Source organism: Sinocyclocheilus grahami, unplaced genomic scaffold (genome assembly GCF_001515645.1).
Source record: "Sinocyclocheilus grahami isolate Dianchi unplaced genomic scaffold, SAMN03320097.WGS_v1.1 scaffold3.1, whole genome shotgun sequence".
NCBI classification, from domain to species: domain Eukaryota; kingdom Metazoa; phylum Chordata; class Actinopteri; order Cypriniformes; family Cyprinidae; genus Sinocyclocheilus; species Sinocyclocheilus grahami.
In genome coordinates, this window is record NW_015505182.1 from 2,495,549 (window position 1) to 2,517,912 (window position 22,364).

The 22,364-nt window shown below is 35.3% G+C and overlaps 2 protein-coding genes across 2 annotated transcripts; both read left to right on the forward strand.

The window, feature by feature from the left end:
* Positions 1–398: 398 nt before the first annotated feature.
* LOC107581396 (histone deacetylase 11-like) lies at positions 399–12,576 on the forward strand. The gene is made up of 7 exons (XM_016266958.1): positions 399–410; positions 936–978; positions 1,892–1,968; positions 2,816–2,878; positions 8,709–8,805; positions 10,886–11,064; positions 12,086–12,576. Exons 1-7 carry the CDS (start codon positions 399–401, stop codon positions 12,323–12,325), a joined length of 711 nt encoding a protein of 236 aa, XP_016122444.1. The 3' UTR covers positions 12,326–12,576.
* Positions 12,577–12,929: 353 nt separating this feature from the next.
* LOC107567411 (histone deacetylase 11-like) lies at positions 12,930–17,927 on the forward strand. Its single transcript, XM_016253120.1, has 3 exons — positions 12,930–12,934; positions 15,192–15,370; positions 16,392–17,927. Exons 2-3 carry the CDS (start codon positions 15,236–15,238, stop codon positions 16,629–16,631), a joined length of 375 nt encoding a protein of 124 aa, XP_016108606.1. The 5' UTR covers positions 12,930–12,934; positions 15,192–15,235; the 3' UTR covers positions 16,632–17,927.
* The last annotated feature ends 4,437 nt before the right edge of the window (positions 17,928–22,364 follow it).

Genomic DNA, 22,364 nt, shown 5'->3' on the forward strand with positions numbered 1-22,364 from the left:
GTATCTTGGTATTGTGTAATAATACAAATTCATAATTGATAAGCAACACAAATCAGAAATAATATTGTATAGTTTCTCATTTATATTTTGTTGTTTGTATTTGTAAAAGGTCTTTAATAGATGTTTGTAAAAAGATAATAAATGTTTCTTGAGCACCAAATCAGCGTATTAGAATGATTTCTGTAGGATCATGTGACACTAAAGACTGGTGTAATGGCTGCAAAATTTAGCTTTGCCATCACAGTAATAAATTACATTTTAAAACATTAAAATAGAAAATTGTCGTTTTAAAATGTTAACAATATTTCACCAAATGACAGTTTTTACTTGATTTTTATTAAATAAATACAGCCTTGGTAAAGATTAGAGGCTTCTTTTCTAAACATTAAAAAACCTTAATGACCTCAATGGTAGTATGTGTGTGTGTATATGTGCTGTGATATAAGCACTATTTTAAAGACGTTCCCTGTTATTCCTCTGCCATTAAATGTGTTCAATAGATTGGATTTCCCTTATGCTCATAATAACAGAAATGCAAAACTAAGATAGGAAACAGATATGTGAATAAAGGAAAGAATATATGAGGAAAGCATTAACAACTAAAATAAATGACTAAACTGAGTGAATTTAAATATTAGAAATGCACAGGCTCTGTAAAAAGCTGCACAAAACCCCTCCTAAACCATTAGCAGACCATATATGCACAGAACCTCTGTGTGAAGTTGAAAGGATTTATAATCAGAGATGAAAGAAGTTCAGATAATGTTGTATACTCCCTCAGCTTTAGCGCCAAGTTACTCTGCTTTTGATTTATCCAGCATATGAACAGATTTCTGTTTTTCTGTTCATTTATTGATGACTCAATAGGGGAAAATGCCAGCTGGAAAATGAAACCATGAAAGTAAAGTGTTCTCTCTCTTTTTTTTCTTACCTAGGCTGGAAAGCTGGCAATGGATCGAGGATGGGCAATAAATGTGGGTGAGTTCTTTCTCTAATGTTCCCGATCATCACTCGAAAAACAATTGCCAAGGGAATAAGTGCATTTTACTGTGGCTTATGGATTTGCTGTGTTCCCTGCATATTTGATTCCATCTCAGACAAACTATTGATAATTTAAAGTAGTGATTCTCAAACATCCTGATATTACATAGTCACAACAAATTCCCTCTAATTTTGTCAGCGTTCAACTGACATTGAGTGGGGAAAAAAAGAGCAAAGAATATGTTACAATTACATAAAATAAATAATATTTTTATTATTATTTAAAATATATTTTTAAAATAGTCATGTTCCACTGGTAGCCCTAGACTCTTTAATATTAAGATGTAACAGGGTTGTTCTCTTGGTAACTTCATTCAAAAGTCCCCAAAGATGGCTATGTATCAATGCATTCACTATTCTATTCACATCCTCGTTTCTGAAGAAAGTGGGAGAAAAAGCGTGGCTCCTGCTAGCTCAGCCATTTCCTTCTTACCGTTGAGAAACAGAGCTACTCTTTGCCTCTGCATTGCTAAACATTAATAGACAACCGGCGACTATTCATTCAAATGCGCGCGTTGTTCTCTGGAGGGTGTTGCACAGTAATTGAAAGGTGTGAATCAGCAAGCGGGGTCGTGTGAATAAGCAATAAATGCTAATCAGCAACCGGCCCGCTCCCGTAGAGGAGCTTCCGGAGTGCAAAGTCATTTAATGAGGCTAAATGTGGCAGGTCATGGGAGGACAGATCAGATCTGTGGCCTGAATGTATAAATATGATCCTAATTAAAAACTAGTCTTTCAATCACCCACATTTTGTGGGAACATTCAGATGGAAATCTTCTGGTGGCACTGGAATACAGGCGCCATTTTTATGAACTGAGCTGTTTTTAAGGCTCTATTCTGCTTTATGTAGGAGGAGGCTTCCACCACTGCTCCAGTGACAAAGGAGGAGGTTTTTGTGCCTACGCTGACATCACACTAGCGATCAAGGTGAGATGTTTGCATCAAAACATTAGAGATTGCAAAATGGGCCTCTATAAGAAATGTATTAGTCATCTAAAACAGTTGTAAATAATGTGAATGAATTATGAATAACATGGCAGTTAAACAGTTTAAATCTTTGACCAGTTGCTGACTGAAATTATGATGACCAATGTCAAAATCTAATATTGCTAAGTGAATAGTTATTTTACTCAACTCTTTTTATCCAAATTCACTTAAAAATATATTTTTATTAATAAATATGAAAAATAATGCCATATATTTAAACTAAATGAATTTTGATTTTGAAAATAGTCTTTAAATGCATATACAGTAGTCGGTTGAGTTTTTTTAATTACATGCGGAAGTCAATCATCTCCAAATGATCAAATATAGTGTTGTTTTACTACTGTAACTTTACCACTCTTATTCACCTGCTGTTGTTATTGGCTAACATTTTTACTTTGTAAATGAGCATTTTTGGGTTGTGGATTTGCTTATCATATTCAGTATAGTTTCCATTTGGTATTGTTAAGAAATAATATAATTTTATTCTATTTAAGAAATAAACAGACTAAAGATAAGAGGATTACTTACATAAACATGTCATTAAACCATTTACAATCCAGCCTCTGAGTTTTATTAAACCATCCTGCACAGACTCATGGGTACAGACAGATATCATGTTCGGCATCTCTGTACCATCTTTTTACTGAAACTCATCCATTGATTTCTTTTTTCCACATTCATTCCCCTCTCAGATTGTTGCCATGTCATGAGATCCACAAACATCTCTGCAATTTGTTCCTCTGTCAGGCACAACCTAACTGCCTCCCTTGTGTGTTTCCCTCTGCAGTTTCTCTTTGAGAGGGTGGAAGGAGTTGCCAGGGCCACCATCATCGATCTAGATGCCCATCAGGTGAGCAGTCCTTTTCCAACTCCACTCTGTCAATCAATGGAATTGATGCCGTAGACGAGATAATACCCCCTTTTTTTGGAGGCGAAATCAATAACTCTGCACTCTGATTACTTATATGCAACAGCTTTGACTCTTCTGCAGCTGAAACATCCTTTCTTTTGTTGTCATGACTCCGTTAGTGTTGGCTGTTGAGTGTGTCATTAGGATGATTGCCATGGCAATCACTACTCAATGATAGAAATGCTACTTTTTTGGGCTGTCAAGTGTGTTATGATGTTGTACATGCTCTTATAGTGTGTAATGAGGTAATGGCTTTTTCTGTAGTTTCTGTAGATCCAGAAAAAATAATTTTGCATGATATGACCCTTTTAGAGACCAGATATGAATATTGTAAGAAGCCACTCTGTTGGTCTTGGCAGCAGTAGAATATGTCATATCCAATGCAGTGCTGAGATGGTAAATTATCCCACTCATTAATAAAATATGACCCTTCTTTAATCATTCTCATTAAATTACAGGTTTTATGATCCTTAACTAAGAGTGTAGACTTCACATGGATATCAGCCATATGCCAGTCATTGATTTATGCTTATCATCTTGATATATACTTGGTCACAAGTGTGTTTATAGGCTGACTTACAAACTAATTAACACCAAAGCAGCTAAGCAAGCACTTGTGAGAATGCATGTTCATTGTGACCTAGCATCTCTCTGTGGACATTGGGGATTGTGAAGGTGAGCAGAAAATATTTGGTTTGACGTCATGGTCACCCGAGCGTGAGGAGAGCTGGATGAAGTGAAAGAGACAAGGAAGTGCTTGATGAGATAACAGAATAAAAAAAGAGAGCTGTCTCACAAGCAAGACTCTGAGGTAAAGAGTTGAATTAAGAAGCAGAGCTCTGAATGGGCAATCAGCTGAAAAGAGTTTCAGATGACAGCTGTCACACATCACTTCTGAGACATCCGTAATTCTTTATGTTTCAGGTTTTCAGTGAGGTAATATTGGTGCTTTATAGTTTTTCAAGATAATTTGAATCAAGAAAGCAAAATATATGTCACCTATAGTGAAAGATCTTTGCTGAAAAAGATGAAATGAACCGAAAGTTTTCCATCAGTTTTCATACAAGATATGTTATGGTGAACCATGGCTGTTTCATTTTATTTTACCTCATTATTTTTTTTATTAAAATCATGTCATAACTTGATCTTCTAGTAAAATTACTTCTCTCTGGAACTGTGTGCCAGAACCCTGTCCCTTTATATTTAGTCCATTTGAACCCTGTCCCTTTCTTACAATCAAGCAGAGTAGGTGTAGAAATATTCATATTCAACCACAATTGAGTTTTTTATTTTTATTTTTATTATAATGATAATTGTGATCACAGTTGTTGTCTTAATTAGTGATAAACTTATATATATCTGCTATAGGATGTTAAATCAGATGATATTTGGCTGTTTTAAGACTGTCACCCTCTTGCCGATAAGCTAAAGTTTGTTAGTTACAGATCTGTCAATTAATAATTCACAATTTGTCTTTTATTTATTTGCTTATTTATTTGTTTATATATATATATCTATATAGATATAGATATATAACATATATTTGTTATTTATTTATGTATTTATTTATTGCTATAATTAAATTGCATATATAAGTTTGGGGTTCTTGAAAGAATTCTCTTGCTCACCAAGTCTGCATTTATTTTATGAAAAATACAATAAAAACAATAATACTGTAAATAATTTTTACAATTTAAAATAATTGTTTTCTATTGAAATATATTTTAAAATGTAGTTTATTAATATGATGGCAAAGCTTAATTTTCATTCTGATCATTGTAATATGCTGATTTGGTGCTTAAGAAACATTTCTTATTATCATTCATGTTGAAAACTGTTGTACTGCTTAACATTTTTAGTGGAAACCAAGATTTAAAAAAAATAAAAATAAAAACCCATTGTTGCATTATAAGTTAAGGATGCATTTACTGTCACTTTTGATCAATTTAATGATTCCTCGTTAAATAAAAGTATCAATTTCTTTAAAAAAATATATTAATGACCCCAAACTTTTAAACGATAGTCATTATATCAGCCAGCCATTTCAGTCGAATACTTGCCTTAAAGTCACAATATGTAAGATTTTTGTTATTAAAATATCCAAAAACCACTAGAACAGTGTTATATATTTTGCTGACTTGTGTACTTACATTATCCCAAATGTTTTGAAGAATGTTTAAATCCAGAGAAATAAGCAATTTTAACTAGTGACACGGACCGTGTCCATAGTGTCATTGTGTCGCCTGCCAATGACGTCATAACCCCTCGATTTCCGTTTTGTAGAAAACATGGAAACACCAAAGATGCTTTAATATGTTGTGCGTTTTAATAGACCGGTGACGACCGCACAGAGTAGCATTATAACAGAACTTTCAAATGTATCTAGTATGATAAAACAGCGCTGCTTTTTTCCCCACATATGTTCGACCGGAAGGAGCGGAAGCGGTCGACTGTGGCATAATAAAAGCTCCGCTGTTTTCGAGCCATGTGTCGCGCTCATTCAGCAGCCTCGTTTCGCTTTGACAGCTTTCAGCCTCACCCTGCTTCATTCTACTACGTTAATAAATCATTAGCTCATCCATGAACAACTCCCGTGACATGTCCCGTGACAACTCCCATGATTCCACACTCAGTCACGGCATCATCAAACTACGCCTTTGTCTATTTGTTTATCTTGAATACACACCCTCCAGCGGCGAAAATGACATATTGTGCCTTTAACACATCATATCTTTCCTTTTATTAGGGTGAATCAACATGTTTCCCTTAAATTTGCAGTTTATTGCACTCTCCTTCCTAATGAGTCTACTCCTCTGCTAATTAGCCCAGCCTATTAATTAAGTTCTCACGGACCCAGGAGTTGTTGTTCCTGATAATTTTTGGTGCTACAGTAGTACATAAAACTGGCATAAGCATTTTTAAGTGTGGCTTGATTGTAATTATAGTCTTTTGCTCATCGACTAAGCCAACAAGATCAGATCAATACCATTGCCGGGTGAATAATTCATGGAGGGCCACAAGCAGAACAAAGATGGGAATCTTCATGTTGGCATATAAATGTGCCTGAAAGCACTGTCTCAGCTGGGTTTAATGGCTGTGAAAATAATGAGAGGGGAGACGTTACACTGGACTTGCGTAATATTCACCAGGCCACAGTCTGTGTAATTCATCAGACATCAATTTCCCACTCATCTCAAGACCTACCTCCAGACCTTATTTTGCTGCAGCATTTATCAGTCAATATGACTATTGGGATTTACAAAATAATCCCAGCATCTCTTAGTATCTTTCTGATTCTGTTTTTATAGTTCATGATAATGTAATATCTTCTTATATCCAGACAGTATCTCTATCACCTCTTTAACTGCCTGTTGAGAACTAAAGAGGATGAATCTACATGACAACAATGAAATGGTCCATCTGACATTTCCAGCGCTGTCTCAGCTGGGTTTAATGGCTGTGAAAATAATGAGAGGGGAGACGTTACACTGGACTTGCGTAATATTCACCAGGCCACAGTCTGTGTAATTCATCAGACATCAATTTCCCACTCATCTCAAGACCTACCTCCAGACCTTATTTTGCTGCAGCATTTATCAGTCAATATGACTATGGGGATTTACAAAATAATCCCAGCATCTCTTAGTATCTTTCTGATTCTGTTTTTATAGTTCATGATAATGTAATATCTTCTTATATCCAGACAGTATCTCTATCACCTCTTTAACTGCCTGTTGAGAACTAAAGAGGATGAATCTACATGACAACAATGAAATGGTCCATCTGACATTTCCAGCATGTGCTTATATTAGTAAACAATCTGTTGGGCGTTCCAGTTCCGTGGTGATTGCAGACTTGATCTCTGATGCAGAAATACTGTACCTTCCGTCCTCTGGTCTTATAATAGCATTGACACATTAGATAATATTACCGTTCTGTAACCGTTCACCTCTACTAGAGACCATCAGTGCAACTTAAGTGCTGCTGCATGTTCAGTAATCACTCCTGTATATATTATTAATGTAAGCTGCCTGTTAGATTTCAGAGGACCAAACTCAAAATTGCTACATGTATATCTTTTTGCCAGCAGCAAGGTTTTACTGCTTGAGTGCACAGATGGTGCAGACAGGAGAATGTGAATGTGTCCCTAACGCATGGTTCATAGTCTCGTGATTGGCTAACGGTTGCTTTGAGCAGAGAGACAGGACTGTTTTGGAATAAGAGGCTGGAGTTGTACACATGAGTTGTGGGCCTTGCAGCAGTTTTAAATTAAAAGTGACAATAGCCAGACGCTGTACGTGACAGATGAGGAGGATGGAATGAAGAGAGATGGAAATGTTATGTCTTCAGAACACAGAGCTCAACACTTAGCAGAGGAGAGCTACGGAAAAGCTCATTTTCGCATCTCTCGCTGTCAGTCATGCTCTATTTCAAAAACAAAAGCAGTTGTACTCGCATTGGACACATGTAATGCACTGTATTGTTGTAACTATTGTTGACAAGCTGTTTCGAGATTTTTGTGAGCTGAGTGAGTGAACAGTTTTGTAAAATACATGAAATACAAGTTGTGAAATACATATCTTTACCCCAAATTTCCTGCCGTCTGTCTCCATGGGATACATGGATATGCCAAAATGGATGCAAAAATAATTATTTTATTTTTGTTGTTGTTCTACAAAATTCAAAAAAATAATTTAAAAAAGTTAATTTTCTTGAAGCATCATTAAGTTTAAGTTTATTTTACCTGAAGAACTTTCTAATGAAAATTTGTCATTTACTGCCGTATTATTATTATTATTATTATTATTATTATTATTATAATTATCATCATCATTATTATTATTAAGGGTGGAATTGACACGGGGGTGATTTTGATAATGTTGAAGGAAGATTATCATATTATTAACAAATTAATAATACAATTATTTTGTAATTATTGTTTAAATTTGTACACATTTTTACTTTCCAAGAAACACACTTGTTTTATGGTTTATTCTTTGTTTTGGGGATGTATATGTTTTTTTTTATGTAAAACAAGACCAAAAAATAATTTAAAAAAGTTAATTTTCTTGAAGCATCATTAAGTTTAAGTTTATTTTACCTGAAGAACTTTCTAATGAAAATTTGTCATTTACTGCCGTATTATTATTATTATTATTATTATTATTATTATTATTATTATAATTATCATCATCATTATTATTATTAAGGGTGGAATTGACACGGGGGTGATTTTGATAATGTTGAAGGAAGATTATCATATTATTAACAAATTAATAATACAATTATTTTGTAATTATTGTTTAAATTTGTACACATTTTTACTTTCCAAGAAACACACTTGTTTTATGGTTTATTCTTTGTTTTGGGGATGTATATGTTTTTTTTTATGTAAAACAAGACGACAAAATATGCTTTTTTGCAGCATTTAATGGGATTTCACCCACTGAGTTCTGCAGATTTTCACAGATTTTAACCCTTATTATTCTTTGCATGCTGACTTATTGAATATTCTTATTTAATATAGTAATTTCAGCTCATTGTAACACGTTTGGCTGTGTTAAAATCCATTATGTAGAGTTCAGCAGATTTTCTCCTAAAATCACCAATCATTTTTGTGTTAACCACTAGACCATATATTTATTAAATATTTTTAATTCACTGTAGTAAGTGAAACCAGCTGCAACATTAATCTTAGTTGTAGTTATTAGTCCAAAACCAGGAATCCACATAATATGAACTTACATTTGCTCTTTGATGCATATTGCAGGGAAACGGCCACGAGCGGGATTTCCAGGAAGACAGACGCGTTTACATAATGGATGTCTATAATCGCCACATCTATCCAGGAGATGGATATGCGAAGAGTGAGTTAATGTGCATTTGAGTGTGTAAATGGGGATTTGAAGTGATCCTGATTATGTAAAGATATCCTGTCCCACAGTGATACGAGAAGCTGAAGCGATTTGGATCATGGTTATCTGACTAATTTAGCCTGGACTTGCTCTTTATTTGCATATCTATACAAATTGACGCCTACACACACTCTCAAATAATGGCATACTTTCATCTCAAAAGGCAGATGAAAGGAAATGAAAGAATGCATGTCACCCTTCTGACGGTTAGAGCTTTCGCTCTCCTACAGGGGGCAGTGTCCTGCAACCCTCATGCTACTATACTTGTACTGTATGCTTGTATCTTATTTTTATCATACACATTTCTAGTGTTACCTTAACACCCTTCTTTGTGAAAATATTTGTTTTTCTTTTACATCTATGTGTACCTTCTTAAACATTGCTTCTGATACAAATATTGTCTTACATCTACATGCCAGTTATTTTATTATTTTTGGGCATTATTTATTGTACATATATCTTAACATTTGAAAGCCTTGGCTTACAATGATACAGTATTCAAATTGACCATTGATGTCTGTAACAAAGTTCATAGTCAAGGGAAGAAGAAGGCGGGAACCGGCGAACATTTAAACACTTGAATAAAATAAACAAACACAACATGAAAGTAGAGCGGCAGCCCCTCGCTGATGACTGCCGCACACAAAACACAAAATAAAAACCAGGCCTGGTCCTCTCTCGTCCAACACTGTCGTCACTCCTCCTTTTATCCTTCCGGAGCTCCTCCGTGGGACTCGAGACCGGTGAGTGGTCGCTCGCTCCGTTCCTACGGCTCTCGGCCCCGCCCCTCTCGTCACAATGTCATTGTCTTTTGCATACTGAATGGTGATTGGTCTTATTTTTCAGCCTTGCATGCACTGATATTTCCTTCAGGAAATGTTTTGATTGATATGTTGGATATCAAAGAAACAGCCCACAGTGTTTTGAAGGAATGACTAACAACACGCTTCAACTGGCACCGATATGGTCACATTATAATCTTCGTCAATTAACGCATCCGTTATCTGCACTCTTCTAACTCGCTCTGTCAAACATTTGAGTAGGAGTGACAGAAATATTGCTGTTCTGTTCAGCTTCATTGCACACTGTGCGACAACTTGTCAAACTTGAGATGATTTCATTAATGCATTTACATACCGTAACCAGCTGAACATAAGGTTTTATAAACGTATAATATTCTGACTTAACCTTCCCCTCGCTCTATTGAAGGCACATCCTGGCTTCTCATGATAAGTTTTACATGGCCTTACTTTCCTTAAAATTCTCATTCGTTTTTTTTTTCTAAACCATTTTCCCTCTGTGACTTCTCAGTATATTCAAAAGAGAACGTACCACTGTTTTCTGACTCTGCCTTTAAACCAGGCTTAAATAAACGAAAGAACATCTTGCATGAGTTTTTACCTTTTTAAAGTAAATAGTTAATTCTTTTCAGCTACATCCACAGCAAATTTGGTGAGAAAAGAAAGCCGGAAAAATCCTTAGTGGCATTCCCCCCAGATTTTTTTCAAAACGGGTGCAACTTAAAAAAATCTGTAATTTACTCACCCTCATACCTGTATCTTTTAAATAGTTTGTGGGTATTTCTTGTGTGGAACACAAAAGTAAATATTTATTGCAGACTGTCGTGGCTGCTCTTTTACATACAGTGAAAGTGAATGGTAACCGATTATATCAAGCAGTTTTAATTGACTAATGACTTATATTTAAAAAAGCTATTATATGGTTTTAGACTTAGAATATAGCACAAAAGACATTTGGCCTAACCTGGTCCCCATTTACTTTCATTGTATTGAAGAGAGCAGAAAGTCATACAGGAAAATAAAAAGTCATATGTCTTTTGGAACAGGATGTGCATTTTTGGGTGAACTAACCCTTTTAATAGGTTATTTTAATAGGTTTCTTTGTCCAGTATTTGAGTGTATCTGCTCTGAATTGCTGTTATCTGTTCTGTTTGCTGACATTTTACCTCCCTTTGTCTTCGTCTGCAGTTAAGGTGATGAAAGCCTAATTTGGTCTTCATTTTTGACTTCAGGGGCGATTAAACGAAAAGTGGAACTGGAATGGGGCACAGAAGACATGGAATATCTACAGAAAGTAGAGCTCCATTCAGAAGGGGCGCTGAATGAAATACGGCCTGACATCATCATATACAATGCAGGCACGGACATTCTTGATGGAGACCCTCTTGGAGGGCTGGCTATATCCCCACAGGTACAGCTGTCACTCATTCTTTCTTTCAGTCCACCATATCAGATCTGAGACACACTGCTTCAACTCGGCAGGGTTTTCTAGCCTGGTCAATAAACTTCTGTATCAATTATTCAGGATAAATGGGCAGTAGTGCCTAAAAACGTCTTCATTTTGAAGATTTGGAGGGAGATTAGAAGAAAGACTTTTTATTAAAATCATATATCATATAGTGTATTAATGGTGACAGTGTTTGATATGCCTGCACATGAGGTTACCCTATGCCATTTTGACCTATTATGCCTCATAAATCAAATGCTATCAGCGAGTTTATGTACTTTTTGTATTTCACTTGCACATTATTGAATTTTCATTATTAAATGTTTATGTGAAATTTTATACTCTACAAAAAGCATTTTCTTAATCATAGCATCTTGCTATAATAGCGAGTCCAATTCTTGCTATTAACAAAGCATTAACTACAACTTTTTCCTCTATAAACTACTAATTTGCTGCTTATTACTAGTTAGTAAGGTAGTTGTTAAGTTTGGGTATTGGGTAGGATTAAGGATGTAGAATATGGTCATGCAGAATATGTGCTTTATAAGTACTGTATTTATAAACAGCCAATATGTTATTAATAGGCATGCTAATAAGCAACTAGTTAATAGTGAGAATTGGTCCCTATACAAAAGTGTTACCTAAATTTAAATAATATGTGAAACAATATTAACTTAAGAAAAAAGTGCATTACACATTAAGACTTGTTTTCAGATAATTTTTGACTTTTTTTCTTGTTTTAAGCAAAAACCTTTTTTATGCTCAAGTTGGAAAATAGACCAGTAAACCTTATTTTACTTAACTCTAAAGAAAGACACCAAATACATTAGCTTAGCTATTTGAACCAATTAATTTGAAACTTCTCACATGTGACATTTTTTAAACTAATTTCAGATTGATATTTAGCTAAAAATGACTCATTACATTACATATGAAGCCATGTTTAACACTAAATAATACTAAAATATTCTCTCCCGTCTTTCAGGGTATCATAAAGAGAGATGAGATCATCTTCAGGGCAGCCCGGCGACGAGGAATCCCCATCCTTATGGTGACGTCAGGGGGCTACCAGAAGAAAACCGCCCGCATCATTGCTGACTCCATCCTGAATCTGCACAGACAGGGTTTGATTGGTGAAGAGGCTGTAGAGGGTGCGGGACCCTCACATGCACCGCTCATGATGAGCAAATCTGTGTCATTGGGGGCCACGTTCAGTGCCATTTAAACTCTCCTAATCTTGGACCTTGTCAAGTGTGTCAGACACACTGTTCATTTATCTAATGCAAACATTTAGAACTAATATAAAATGTTCTGGTCAGGGATCTAATGGTTTGGTGGTTTGGACCGAGATTGACTCAGGATAGTTTTCGTAGTTCATCGATTTGAACTATTTAAACTTGTATGTTGCATTTTTTTGTGATAGTTTTGGAGTGAAATTTTGAAATTGGGTAATATTTTCAACTTTTTCATCCTTTCTTAAGGGTATGCAATGCTTGTTTGCACAGAAAATTTTCAAAGGAATAGTTTACCCCAAAATAAATTGTCAGCATTTGCTCACACTCATTCCAAATCCATTCAGTTTTATTATATGGAAAAGAACATTTCTCATTTTGTGTTCCACAAAAGAAAAACAATGATACGGGTTTGGAATGACAGAATTTTCATTGTTGGGTAAACCTTTTTAATTGATGCCCACAAGTTGAGCATTGGAAGGGAATTGATTTCTTCTCAATTTCAAATTTAAAAAACAAATCTAAGGGGTACTGTACTAATACATTCCTCTAGAAATCCCCAGTTTGAGATCCACACAAGAAAAATAGATCATATGCCAAGAGTTGATTTTATTGAGGAATTTGCGTCAGCTGCAACACTATATTAGATTTATTCGAAATTAAATTATGGCATTATGCATTACAGATTCCTTATTGCATCGACCTGCTCTGCTATCACACATTAAATTAAGTTGCTCTTAAGACCTGCTTTTGTGACCAGTTGGTTTTAGTAGCACGTAGGAATTCTCATTTGTGTGCATCAGCAGGTGGACCACTGTCAGGCTGAGTGCTTTCTATCATATTACACCTGGCAGGCTTTTGAAATGTCTTCAGGCTGAGGCCGGGGCTCTCTCTATTAGGAAATTAAACTCTTCATTGGAGAATTTGAGAGACACTGCATTTGGTTACCAGTGACAGTTCTAAAGATGTGATATTGTCTGCCTCAATTTAACAAAATGGGTCCTGTCATCTAGAGAATAAGTAGGAGATTATGACACTGGTTTCTTTTTTTGTTCAGATTCTAAATTATAGTTTGAAATCTAGATTCTCAGATTTTGATTTTGTTTTGTGTTTTTTTTTTTTGACATCAAGTGTAGAACAGTCTACTATTTTTACTCGAGGAGTTCATTACTCCACACAGATTTACCGCTGAATTTGTCACTATTGGCATTATAAGCTTTTATTTAAAGGTATGATTCACCCAAAAATGAAAATTCAATCATCATTTATTTACCCTCATGTTTTTTCAAATCTGTTTGACCTTTTTTTTTTCTTGTGGAACATTAGTATTTAGGACATGATAGGAAGAAATATGAGATGGGAAGAAAAAATGACATATCAATTATTTTGTGATCACTCACAATACTATGTAATAATATGATAATATGTGGAAATAATATGAAGTGGGAGGGAAAAAAAATATTAGCCTATAAAGGTTTATCACAATAAATCAAATCTTTTTACCACAAAATGCAAACATTTTTTAAGCAAAGATAATACCCCCCCCCATTTTGACATTGTTCAAAACCTGGGACTCTCTTTCGAGAACATGAGAGAACATATTTTTGTACATTATAGCATAGAAGTCAATGGTAACCAGAAAAGCATCAAGAGTTGATGACAGACAAATCATAGAAGCTGTGAAAAAGAACCCTAAACTATGTCTTTAAAATCACCAACAACCTCCAGAAAGCTGGAGTGATGCTCTGGCAATCTACTGTCTGCAGGAGACTTTGACAGAATTACAGAGGCTACACAGCAAGATGCAAACCTCTGACCAGCACTAAAAATAGAAAGGCAAGATCAAAAAAGAAGGTGAGTAGAGTTTTGGAACTAAGTTTTATGGACAGATGAGAAAAAGATTAACCTTTATAAGCAATCGAGAAAGCAAAAGTGTGGAGAAAAAAGGGAACTGCAAATGATCCTAAGCATACAACCTCATCTGTAAAGCATGGTGGAGGTGATATCGTGGCATGGGCATGCATGGCTATCTCTTAGGGTTGCCAATTTCAGAAAAGGAAGATACGGGACACTCGCGTATATATATATATATATATATATATATATATATAAACCATTTTCCCTCTGTGACTTCTCAGTATATTCAAAAGAGAACGTACCACTGTTTTCTGACTCTGCCTTTAAACCAGGCTTAAATAAACGAAAGAACATCTTGCATGAGTTTTTACCTTTTTAAAGTAAATAGTTAATTCTTTTCAGCTACATCCACAGGAAATTTGGTGAGAAAAGAAAGCCGGAAAAATCCTTAGTGGCATTCCCCCCAGATTTTTTTCAAAACGGGTGCAACTTAAAAAAATCTGTAATTTACTCACCCTCATACCTGTATCTTTTAAATAGTTTGTGGGTATTTCTTGTGTGGAACACAAAAGTAAATATTTATTGCAGACTGTCGTGGCTGCTCTTTTACATACAGTGAAAGTGAATGGTAACCGATTATATCAAGCAGTTTTAATTGACTAATGACTTATATTTAAAAAAGCTATTATATGGTTTTAGACTTAGAATATAGCACAAAAGACATTTGGCCTAACCTGGTCCCCATTTACTTTCATTGTATTGAAGAGAGCAGAAAGTCATACAGGAAAATAAAAAGTCATATGTCTTTTGGAACAGGATGTGCATTTTTGGGTGAACTAACCCTTTTAATAGGTTATTTTAATAGGTTTCTTTGTCCAGTATTTGAGTGTATCTGCTCTGAATTGCTGTTATCTGTTCTGTTTGCTGACATTTTACCTCCCTTTGTCTTCGTCTGCAGTTAAGGTGATGAAAGCCTAATTTGGTCTTCATTTTTGACTTCAGGGGCGATTAAACGAAAAGTGGAACTGGAATGGGGCACAGAAGACATGGAATATCTACAGAAAGTAGAGCTCCATTCAGAAGGGGCGCTGAATGAAATACGGCCTGACATCATCATATACAATGCAGGCACGGACATTCTTGATGGAGACCCTCTTGGAGGGCTGGCTATATCCCCACAGGTACAGCTGTCACTCATTCTTTCTTTCAGTCCACCATATCAGATCTGAGACACACTGCTTCAACTCGGCAGGGTTTTCTAGCCTGGTCAATAAACTTCTGTATCAATTATTCAGGATAAATGGGCAGTAGTGCCTAAAAACGTCTTCATTTTGAAGATTTGGAGGGAGATTAGAAGAAAGACTTTTTATTAAAATCATATATCATATAGTGTATTAATGGTGACAGTGTTTGATATGCCTGCACATGAGGTTACCCTATGCCATTTTGACCTATTATGCCTCATAAATCAAATGCTATCAGCGAGTTTATGTACTTTTTGTATTTCACTTGCACATTATTGAATTTTCATTATTAAATGTTTATGTGAAATTTTATACTCTACAAAAAGCATTTTCTTAATCATAGCATCTTGCTATAATAGCGAGTCCAATTCTTGCTATTAACAAAGCATTAACTACAACTTTTTCCTCTATAAACTACTAATTTGCTGCTTATTACTAGTTAGTAAGGTAGTTGTTAAGTTTGGGTATTGGGTAGGATTAAGGATGTAGAATATGGTCATGCAGAATATGTGCTTTATAAGTACTGTATTTATAAACAGCCAATATGTTATTAATAGGCATGCTAATAAGCAACTAGTTAATAGTGAGAATTGGTCCCTATACAAAAGTGTTACCTAAATTTAAATAATATGTGAAACAATATTAACTTAAGAAAAAAGTGCATTACACATTAAGACTTGTTTTCAGATAATTTTTGACTTTTTTTCTTGTTTTAAGCAAAAACCTTTTTTATGCTCAAGTTGGAAAATAGACCAGTAAACCTTATTTTACTTAACTCTAAAGAAAGACACCAAATACATTAGCTTAGCTATTTGAACCAATTAATTTGAAACTTCTCACATGTGACATTTTTTAAACTAATTTCAGATTGATATTTAGCTAAAAATGACTCATTACATTACATATGAAGCCATGTTTAACACTAAATAATACTAAAATATTCTCTCCCGTCTTTCAGGGTATCATAAAGAGAGATGAGATCATCTTCAGGGCAGCCCGGCGACGAGGAATCCCCATCCTTATGGTGACGTCAGGGGGCTACCAGAAGAAAACCGCCCGCATCATTGCTGACTCCATCCTGAATCTGCACAGACAGGGTTTGATTGGTGAAGAGGCTGTAGAGGGTGCGGGACCCTCACATGCACCGCTCATGATGAGCAAATCTGTGTCATTGGGGGCCACGTTCAGTGCCATTTAAACTCTCCTAATCTTGGACCTTGTCAAGTGTGTCAGACACACTGTTCATTTATCTAATGCAAACATTTAGAACTAATATAAAATGTTCTGGTCAGGGATCTAATGGTTTGGTGGTTTGGACCGAGATTGACTCAGGATAGTTTTCGTAGTTCATCGATTTGAACTATTTAAACTTGTATGTTGCATTTTTTTGTGATAGTTTTGGAGTGAAATTTTGAAATTGGGTAATATTTTCAACTTTTTCATCCTTTCTTAAGGGTATGCAATGCTTGTTTGCACATAAAATTTTCAAAGGAATAGTTTACCCCAAAATAAATTGTCAGCATTTGCTCACACTCATTCCAAATCCATTCAGTTTTATTATATGGAAAAGAACATTTCTCATTTTGTGTTCCACAAAAGAAAAACAATGATACGGGTTTGGAATGACAGAATTTTCATTGTTGGGTAAACCTTTTTAATTGATGCCCACAAGTTGAGCATTGGAAGGGAATTGATTTCTTCTCAATTTCAAATTTAAAAAACAAATCTAAGGGGTACTGTACTAATACATTCCTCTAGAAATCCCCAGTTTGAGATCCACACAAGAAAAATAGATCATATGCCAAGAGTTGATTTTATTGAGGAATTTGCGTCAGCTGCAACACTATATTAGATTTATTCGAAATTAAATTATGGCATTATGCATTACAGATTCCTTATTGCATCGACCTGCTCTGCTATCACACATTAAATTATTCTGTGCCATTAAATGGAAGTTGCTCTTAAGACCTGCTTTTGTGACCAGTTGGTTTTAGTAGCACGCAGGAATTCTCATTTGTGTGCATCAGCAGGTGGACCACTGTCAGGCTGAGTGCTTTCTATCATATTACACCTGGCAGGCTTTTGAAATGTCTTCAGGCTGAGGCCGGGGCTCTCTCTATTAGGAAATTAAACTCTTCATTGGAGAATTTGAGAGACACTGCATTTGGTTACCAGTGACAGTTCTAAAGATGTGATATTGTCTGCCTCAATTTAACAAAATGGGTCCTGTCATCTAGAGAATAAGTAGGAGATTATGACACTGGTTTCTTTTTTTGTTCAGATTCTAAATTATAGTTTGAAATCTAGATTCTCAGATTTTGATTTTGTTTTGTGTTTTTTTTTTTTGGACATCAAGTGTAGAACAGTCTACTATTTTTACTCGAGGAGTTCATTACTCCACACAGATTTACCGCTGAATTTGTCACTATTGGCATTATAAGCTTTTATTTAAAGGTATGATTCACCCAAAAATGAAAATTCAATCATCATTTATTTACCCTCATGTTTTTTCAAATCTGTTTGACCTTTTTTTTTTCTTGTGGAACATTAGTATTTAGGACATGATAGGAAGAAATATGAGATGGGAAGAAAAAATGACATATCAATTATTTTGTGATCACTCACAATACTATGTAATAATATGATAATATGTGGAAATAATATGAAGTGGGAGGGAAAAAAAACTATACTGTATTTCAGTGCTAATGCAAGTGAATGTAAAGTTTCTTGGGGGAATGTTTTGCAAGTAAGTGCAAAGTTTTTTAAGGTGTCCAAAAGAAGTGTAAAGTTTCTTCAAAAGTTTTGTAAGTAAACATATTGTTTCTCTGGGAATGCAAAAGTTTTTCAAGCGGATATACAATTTTTCCTGTGGGAACACAAAAATTTTGCAGATGAACACCAAAGCATTGAATATAACTTTCCTTTACAGCTCATATTTTTCCATCACAAACAACTGGTTTCTATCTACTTGTGTAAAATAGAGCCGCATGAACATTTTCTAAAGTATCTCCTTTTTTGTTCTGCAGAAAAAGATCCCATAATAATCTCTTTTATTTCATTTTATTTCAAGCTCAAGGCTGGTATTTAGAGGGTTGTCTTCTTAAGGAGCAAGTTAGGAGTTTTGTGGTAGGCACTTATCCTCAGGTTGCAGGGGTAATGTCATTACTCTGTTATGTAGCGACATTGTGTGAAATTTGTAGAAACGAATTCCTCCGACCTTGTCCATAAAGATTTGCTGTGCTAGTGAACCTCCAGACCTTACTGCACTAAATTGCTCTAAGAACACAGAATAAAGTAAAAACATTGCTCTGTTCCTTTGAGCATCCCAACCACCCGTAAATAGCAAAATAGCATGAGCCAATTGCGTGATTTTGGGGCAGATCTATATTTCTGTGTGGCTCATGGCAGATAAGGACTGCATCCAAAATCGCATACTCTCTAAATAGGTGATTCTTTTGATTAAGTAATTACTTGGTAACAATTACAAAACTGTGTTCTAGATAGTAAAAATGTGTGTAGTGTGGATGTAATCTGGGCGTCATCCCGGCACTGTTGGCATACTGTTTTATGAATACTGTGAATTCGGACACACTACTTTGTTTGCCTTTACTGCCATGCCCCAATAAGGACAAAAAACAAAATCAGTCTAGAAACACATGTACAAGTCTTTTGAAGCCATATAATAGCCTTTGTGTTAAACTGATGTAGTCTTTAAACACATTTGACCAATTCTCTGTCACGTGACCAGTCACAAAGTGGCAAGGTTGAAAAAATGCAACTGCAAATGAAATTTGATAGCTACCACAGAAGGAAAAATTATCATTGAACCTAAGAGACTTAAATGTTGGGCTGTTCCTCACATCTGTCATATTCAAAAGACTTGAAATAGAGTATTTTTACAGTAATTTTATAGTGCTTTTTGTCAGTTTTAGAGCTTGGCACTGTAAATCCACTTTCTTTGTATGGAAAACTCAGATATTTTGTTTTTCACAGAGTAAAGAAAATGATAGTGGGGTGGAATGACATCAGGGTGAGTCTAAACAAAATATAAATTTTTGGGGGTGAACTATTCTTTTAATATTAGAAATCCACCCTTCTGTGGTTCAGAATCTTACTCTCTGGTTCACAATATCAGGAGGAGATGCAAGGCAAAAATTGTAGCGAGATGTTAACTCGGCCAAAAGTGCACCGCCCACTCTCCAGACGAACTGAGGTGGGAGATCTTCGCTCTTGGCCAATTTAACACCTGACCACCATCCATTTCCCACATAGAACGAGATGACACCGTTAAGGAAGGTCACTCTTTTCCCCATGTTACTCTCTGCAGGCTGGATCAGCTCATCCACTGGTATAATGGCTAACACCCATTGAGCTGTGGATATCGTAACAGCAATTCAATATAGATGGAAATGAGATTAGACTGTGTTATTAGATCGCACTTTTCTAGTTAGGCTAAGGCAGCGGGCACCCTGTTACTATACAAGGCTAGTCTGCAGATTTGTCTGAGGGGAGCAGGTGCAAAAGTTATTGTGTGCATTCAATCTTTTGTTTGAGGTAAACGCATTGGTAGGGAAATATTTTTGAGACTGAATACATTTTCAATTGCATTCTGAAATGCGCCTATTCATTAAAGTGCTGTCAGTCATTTTAAAAGACATTTCTTGAGCTTTTTGTGTGCTAAATTTAGTGTGGAGGACAAAGTCCGTCACTTCAAAATAAAGAAATCAATTAGCCATGTATTTTAATATATTTTAAAATAGAATTTATTCCTGTGAAGGCAATGCTGAGTTTTCAGCAGCCGTTACTCCAGTCTTCAGTGTCACATGATCCTTCAGAAATCATTCTAACATACTGATTAACAGTTGTGCTGCTTAATATTTTTGTGGAAACCATGATGCATTTTTCAGGATTATTTGATGAATGGTTTAAAATGGGTTTAATAGCATTTATTTGAAATAGAAATATTTTTTTAACATTATAAATGTCGTTACTGTCACTTGATCAATTTAACTCATCCTTGCTGAATAAAAGTATTAATTTCTTTAAAAAAATCATTCTGACCTCAAACCTTTAACAGTAGTATACTGTATATAAAGCTTTTCAAAATGATGGAATGAAATTGAAAAGATGAAATATAGATGTATTTAAAGTCATTTTTGTTGAACAAAATTCAATATTCAACAAATGTTTAGCAAATTTGAACAAATATTAGCTCATTTTAGTGATTTTTTATTTATTTACATTTTTCAGTTAATAAATTGGTAATTGATTCCATAATCTAGAACCCCTTGATCATTTTAAATTTGTGTTTATTTTTGTTTATATTTATTTGTCTTGTGTGTTATTGTTAAATATATTGTGATCAAATATTGCAGTGACAGAAGTCTGTTTAGTTTATGTTTAGCCTTCTCTCCTGTGAACTGACATCTGTGTTTATAGGGTGTGATCCTGGGTGATTGGAACAGCTGGGCCTTCTAAATGGGCTTGATGCCAGCTCTCACACATCAGCTTTCTAAAGACAGTCCATCACCCTTGAAAAGTGGCACCTGGATGAGACCTGGAGTGCAGAGTTTCAGTCTGTGAGAGCTATTATTAAAATCCTGTCAGGGGGACTTTGCTGTTGGCCAACAATGTGACGGTACCTTGTTTTCTCCCACATGTCCACAAGTTTTTCTTGTTAGCGTCATTACACCTGCAGGAACCATTATAGTTTTTTGCCAATGCTGCTGCATGACATAACGCTGGTTCTTTGATAGTACATCATTTTGACTTGTTTGACGTGAAATTGAAGCAGAGTAAGATCTAGTAAACCAGGATCCTGAATGCCTTTAAATGACTAATGGGCGTAACCTTCCAAGTGGTGATTTGTTTTGAAGTTGTTGTCATGCTGTTGTAATTCTGACAGCAGATCTGTTGTTGATATGAAGGTTGCTTCAGGGCCAACTGAAATATCCTGCTTGCATTTGTACTGTGTAGTTCGTTTTCCAGCTGTTTTGAGGAAGCTACTTCAAAACTGGCCTACCTAGCTACAACCTAAATAATTCACGTTCAGTAGAGCTACTTTTTTAAAAAAGCAGTTAGACAAAAATATCCATATTTATCTGATCTGTCAAATAATTCATAATTTCCACATCCCAACTTGTAAATACAAACTCCCCAGGAGGACTTGAATGCACTATAGTAAACTACTATATTTTTGTGACCTCTTTTAGCGATTAACTTTTTCCAGCAAAGTCCCACCCAACTCACAGATTCTACACATTGTGCTGCACAAAATCTAAGAAAGATGCGCAAGTTCTATCAAAGTGTTCCTGTCACTCGCTCGGCTGGAAGAGCTCTCAACAGCTGCTCATTTTAGACTGTAATCAAATGCCTTTTCGTTAACATTCTCCCCCTCTCCTCACAATGTCTCATTGAAAGACGAGTGAAGTACATTGAATGCTGGAGATTTCAAGTATGCTGGATACACAATATTGTCTTAGCATTTTCTGATGCAAGCATCCTCAATCTATGCACTCTTTTTTTAGTAAAGTAGCCATTATAAAGTACAAGAGAACTGTGATTCTAAAATTCGCAGAGGTTAGCCGATCAAAAAAGAGGTACATATACATGTTGGTGTCTTAAAGGTACAGTATACCCTTTTAGACACCTGTAAATGTAAAAAAGATAGTTTATTTAAAAGACTCTGAATTTATAGGTAAAGACTAGATCACAGCTGTTTTTGATGCCAGTAGACAAACATAACTTGGGTGAAAAAAAATATTACATTATGGCCTCTTTAATTGATGTTTAATGCCCATTAAAGTCCAACACATACATGAAGCCAACTTTTTCTATGGACTAGTTAATGGTCAGGCATATTTTGACGTTTTCAAAGGGTTTTGGACACATAAACCAGCAGAACACCAGTTTGGCCAGGCTGGGAGACCAA

What these genes read in the sequence shown, in the direction of transcription:
- LOC107567411 (XM_016253120.1), top strand. Translation starts at nt 15,236, where the DNA reads ATGGAATATCTACAGAAAGTAGAGCTCCATTCAGAAGGGGCGCTGAAT. An exon ending in GGCTGGCTATATCCCCACAG is followed by an intron (nt 15,371 to 16,391) that starts GTACAGCTGTCA and finishes CCCGTCTTTCAG; the next exon opens with GGTATCATAAAGAGAGATGA.
- LOC107581396 (XM_016266958.1), top strand. An exon ending in AGGATGGGCAATAAATGTGG is followed by an intron (nt 979 to 1,891) that starts GTGAGTTCTTTC and finishes TGCTTTATGTAG; the next exon opens with GAGGAGGCTTCCACCACTGC. An exon ending in ACATCACACTAGCGATCAAG is followed by an intron (nt 1,969 to 2,815) that starts GTGAGATGTTTG and finishes TTCCCTCTGCAG; the next exon opens with TTTCTCTTTGAGAGGGTGGA.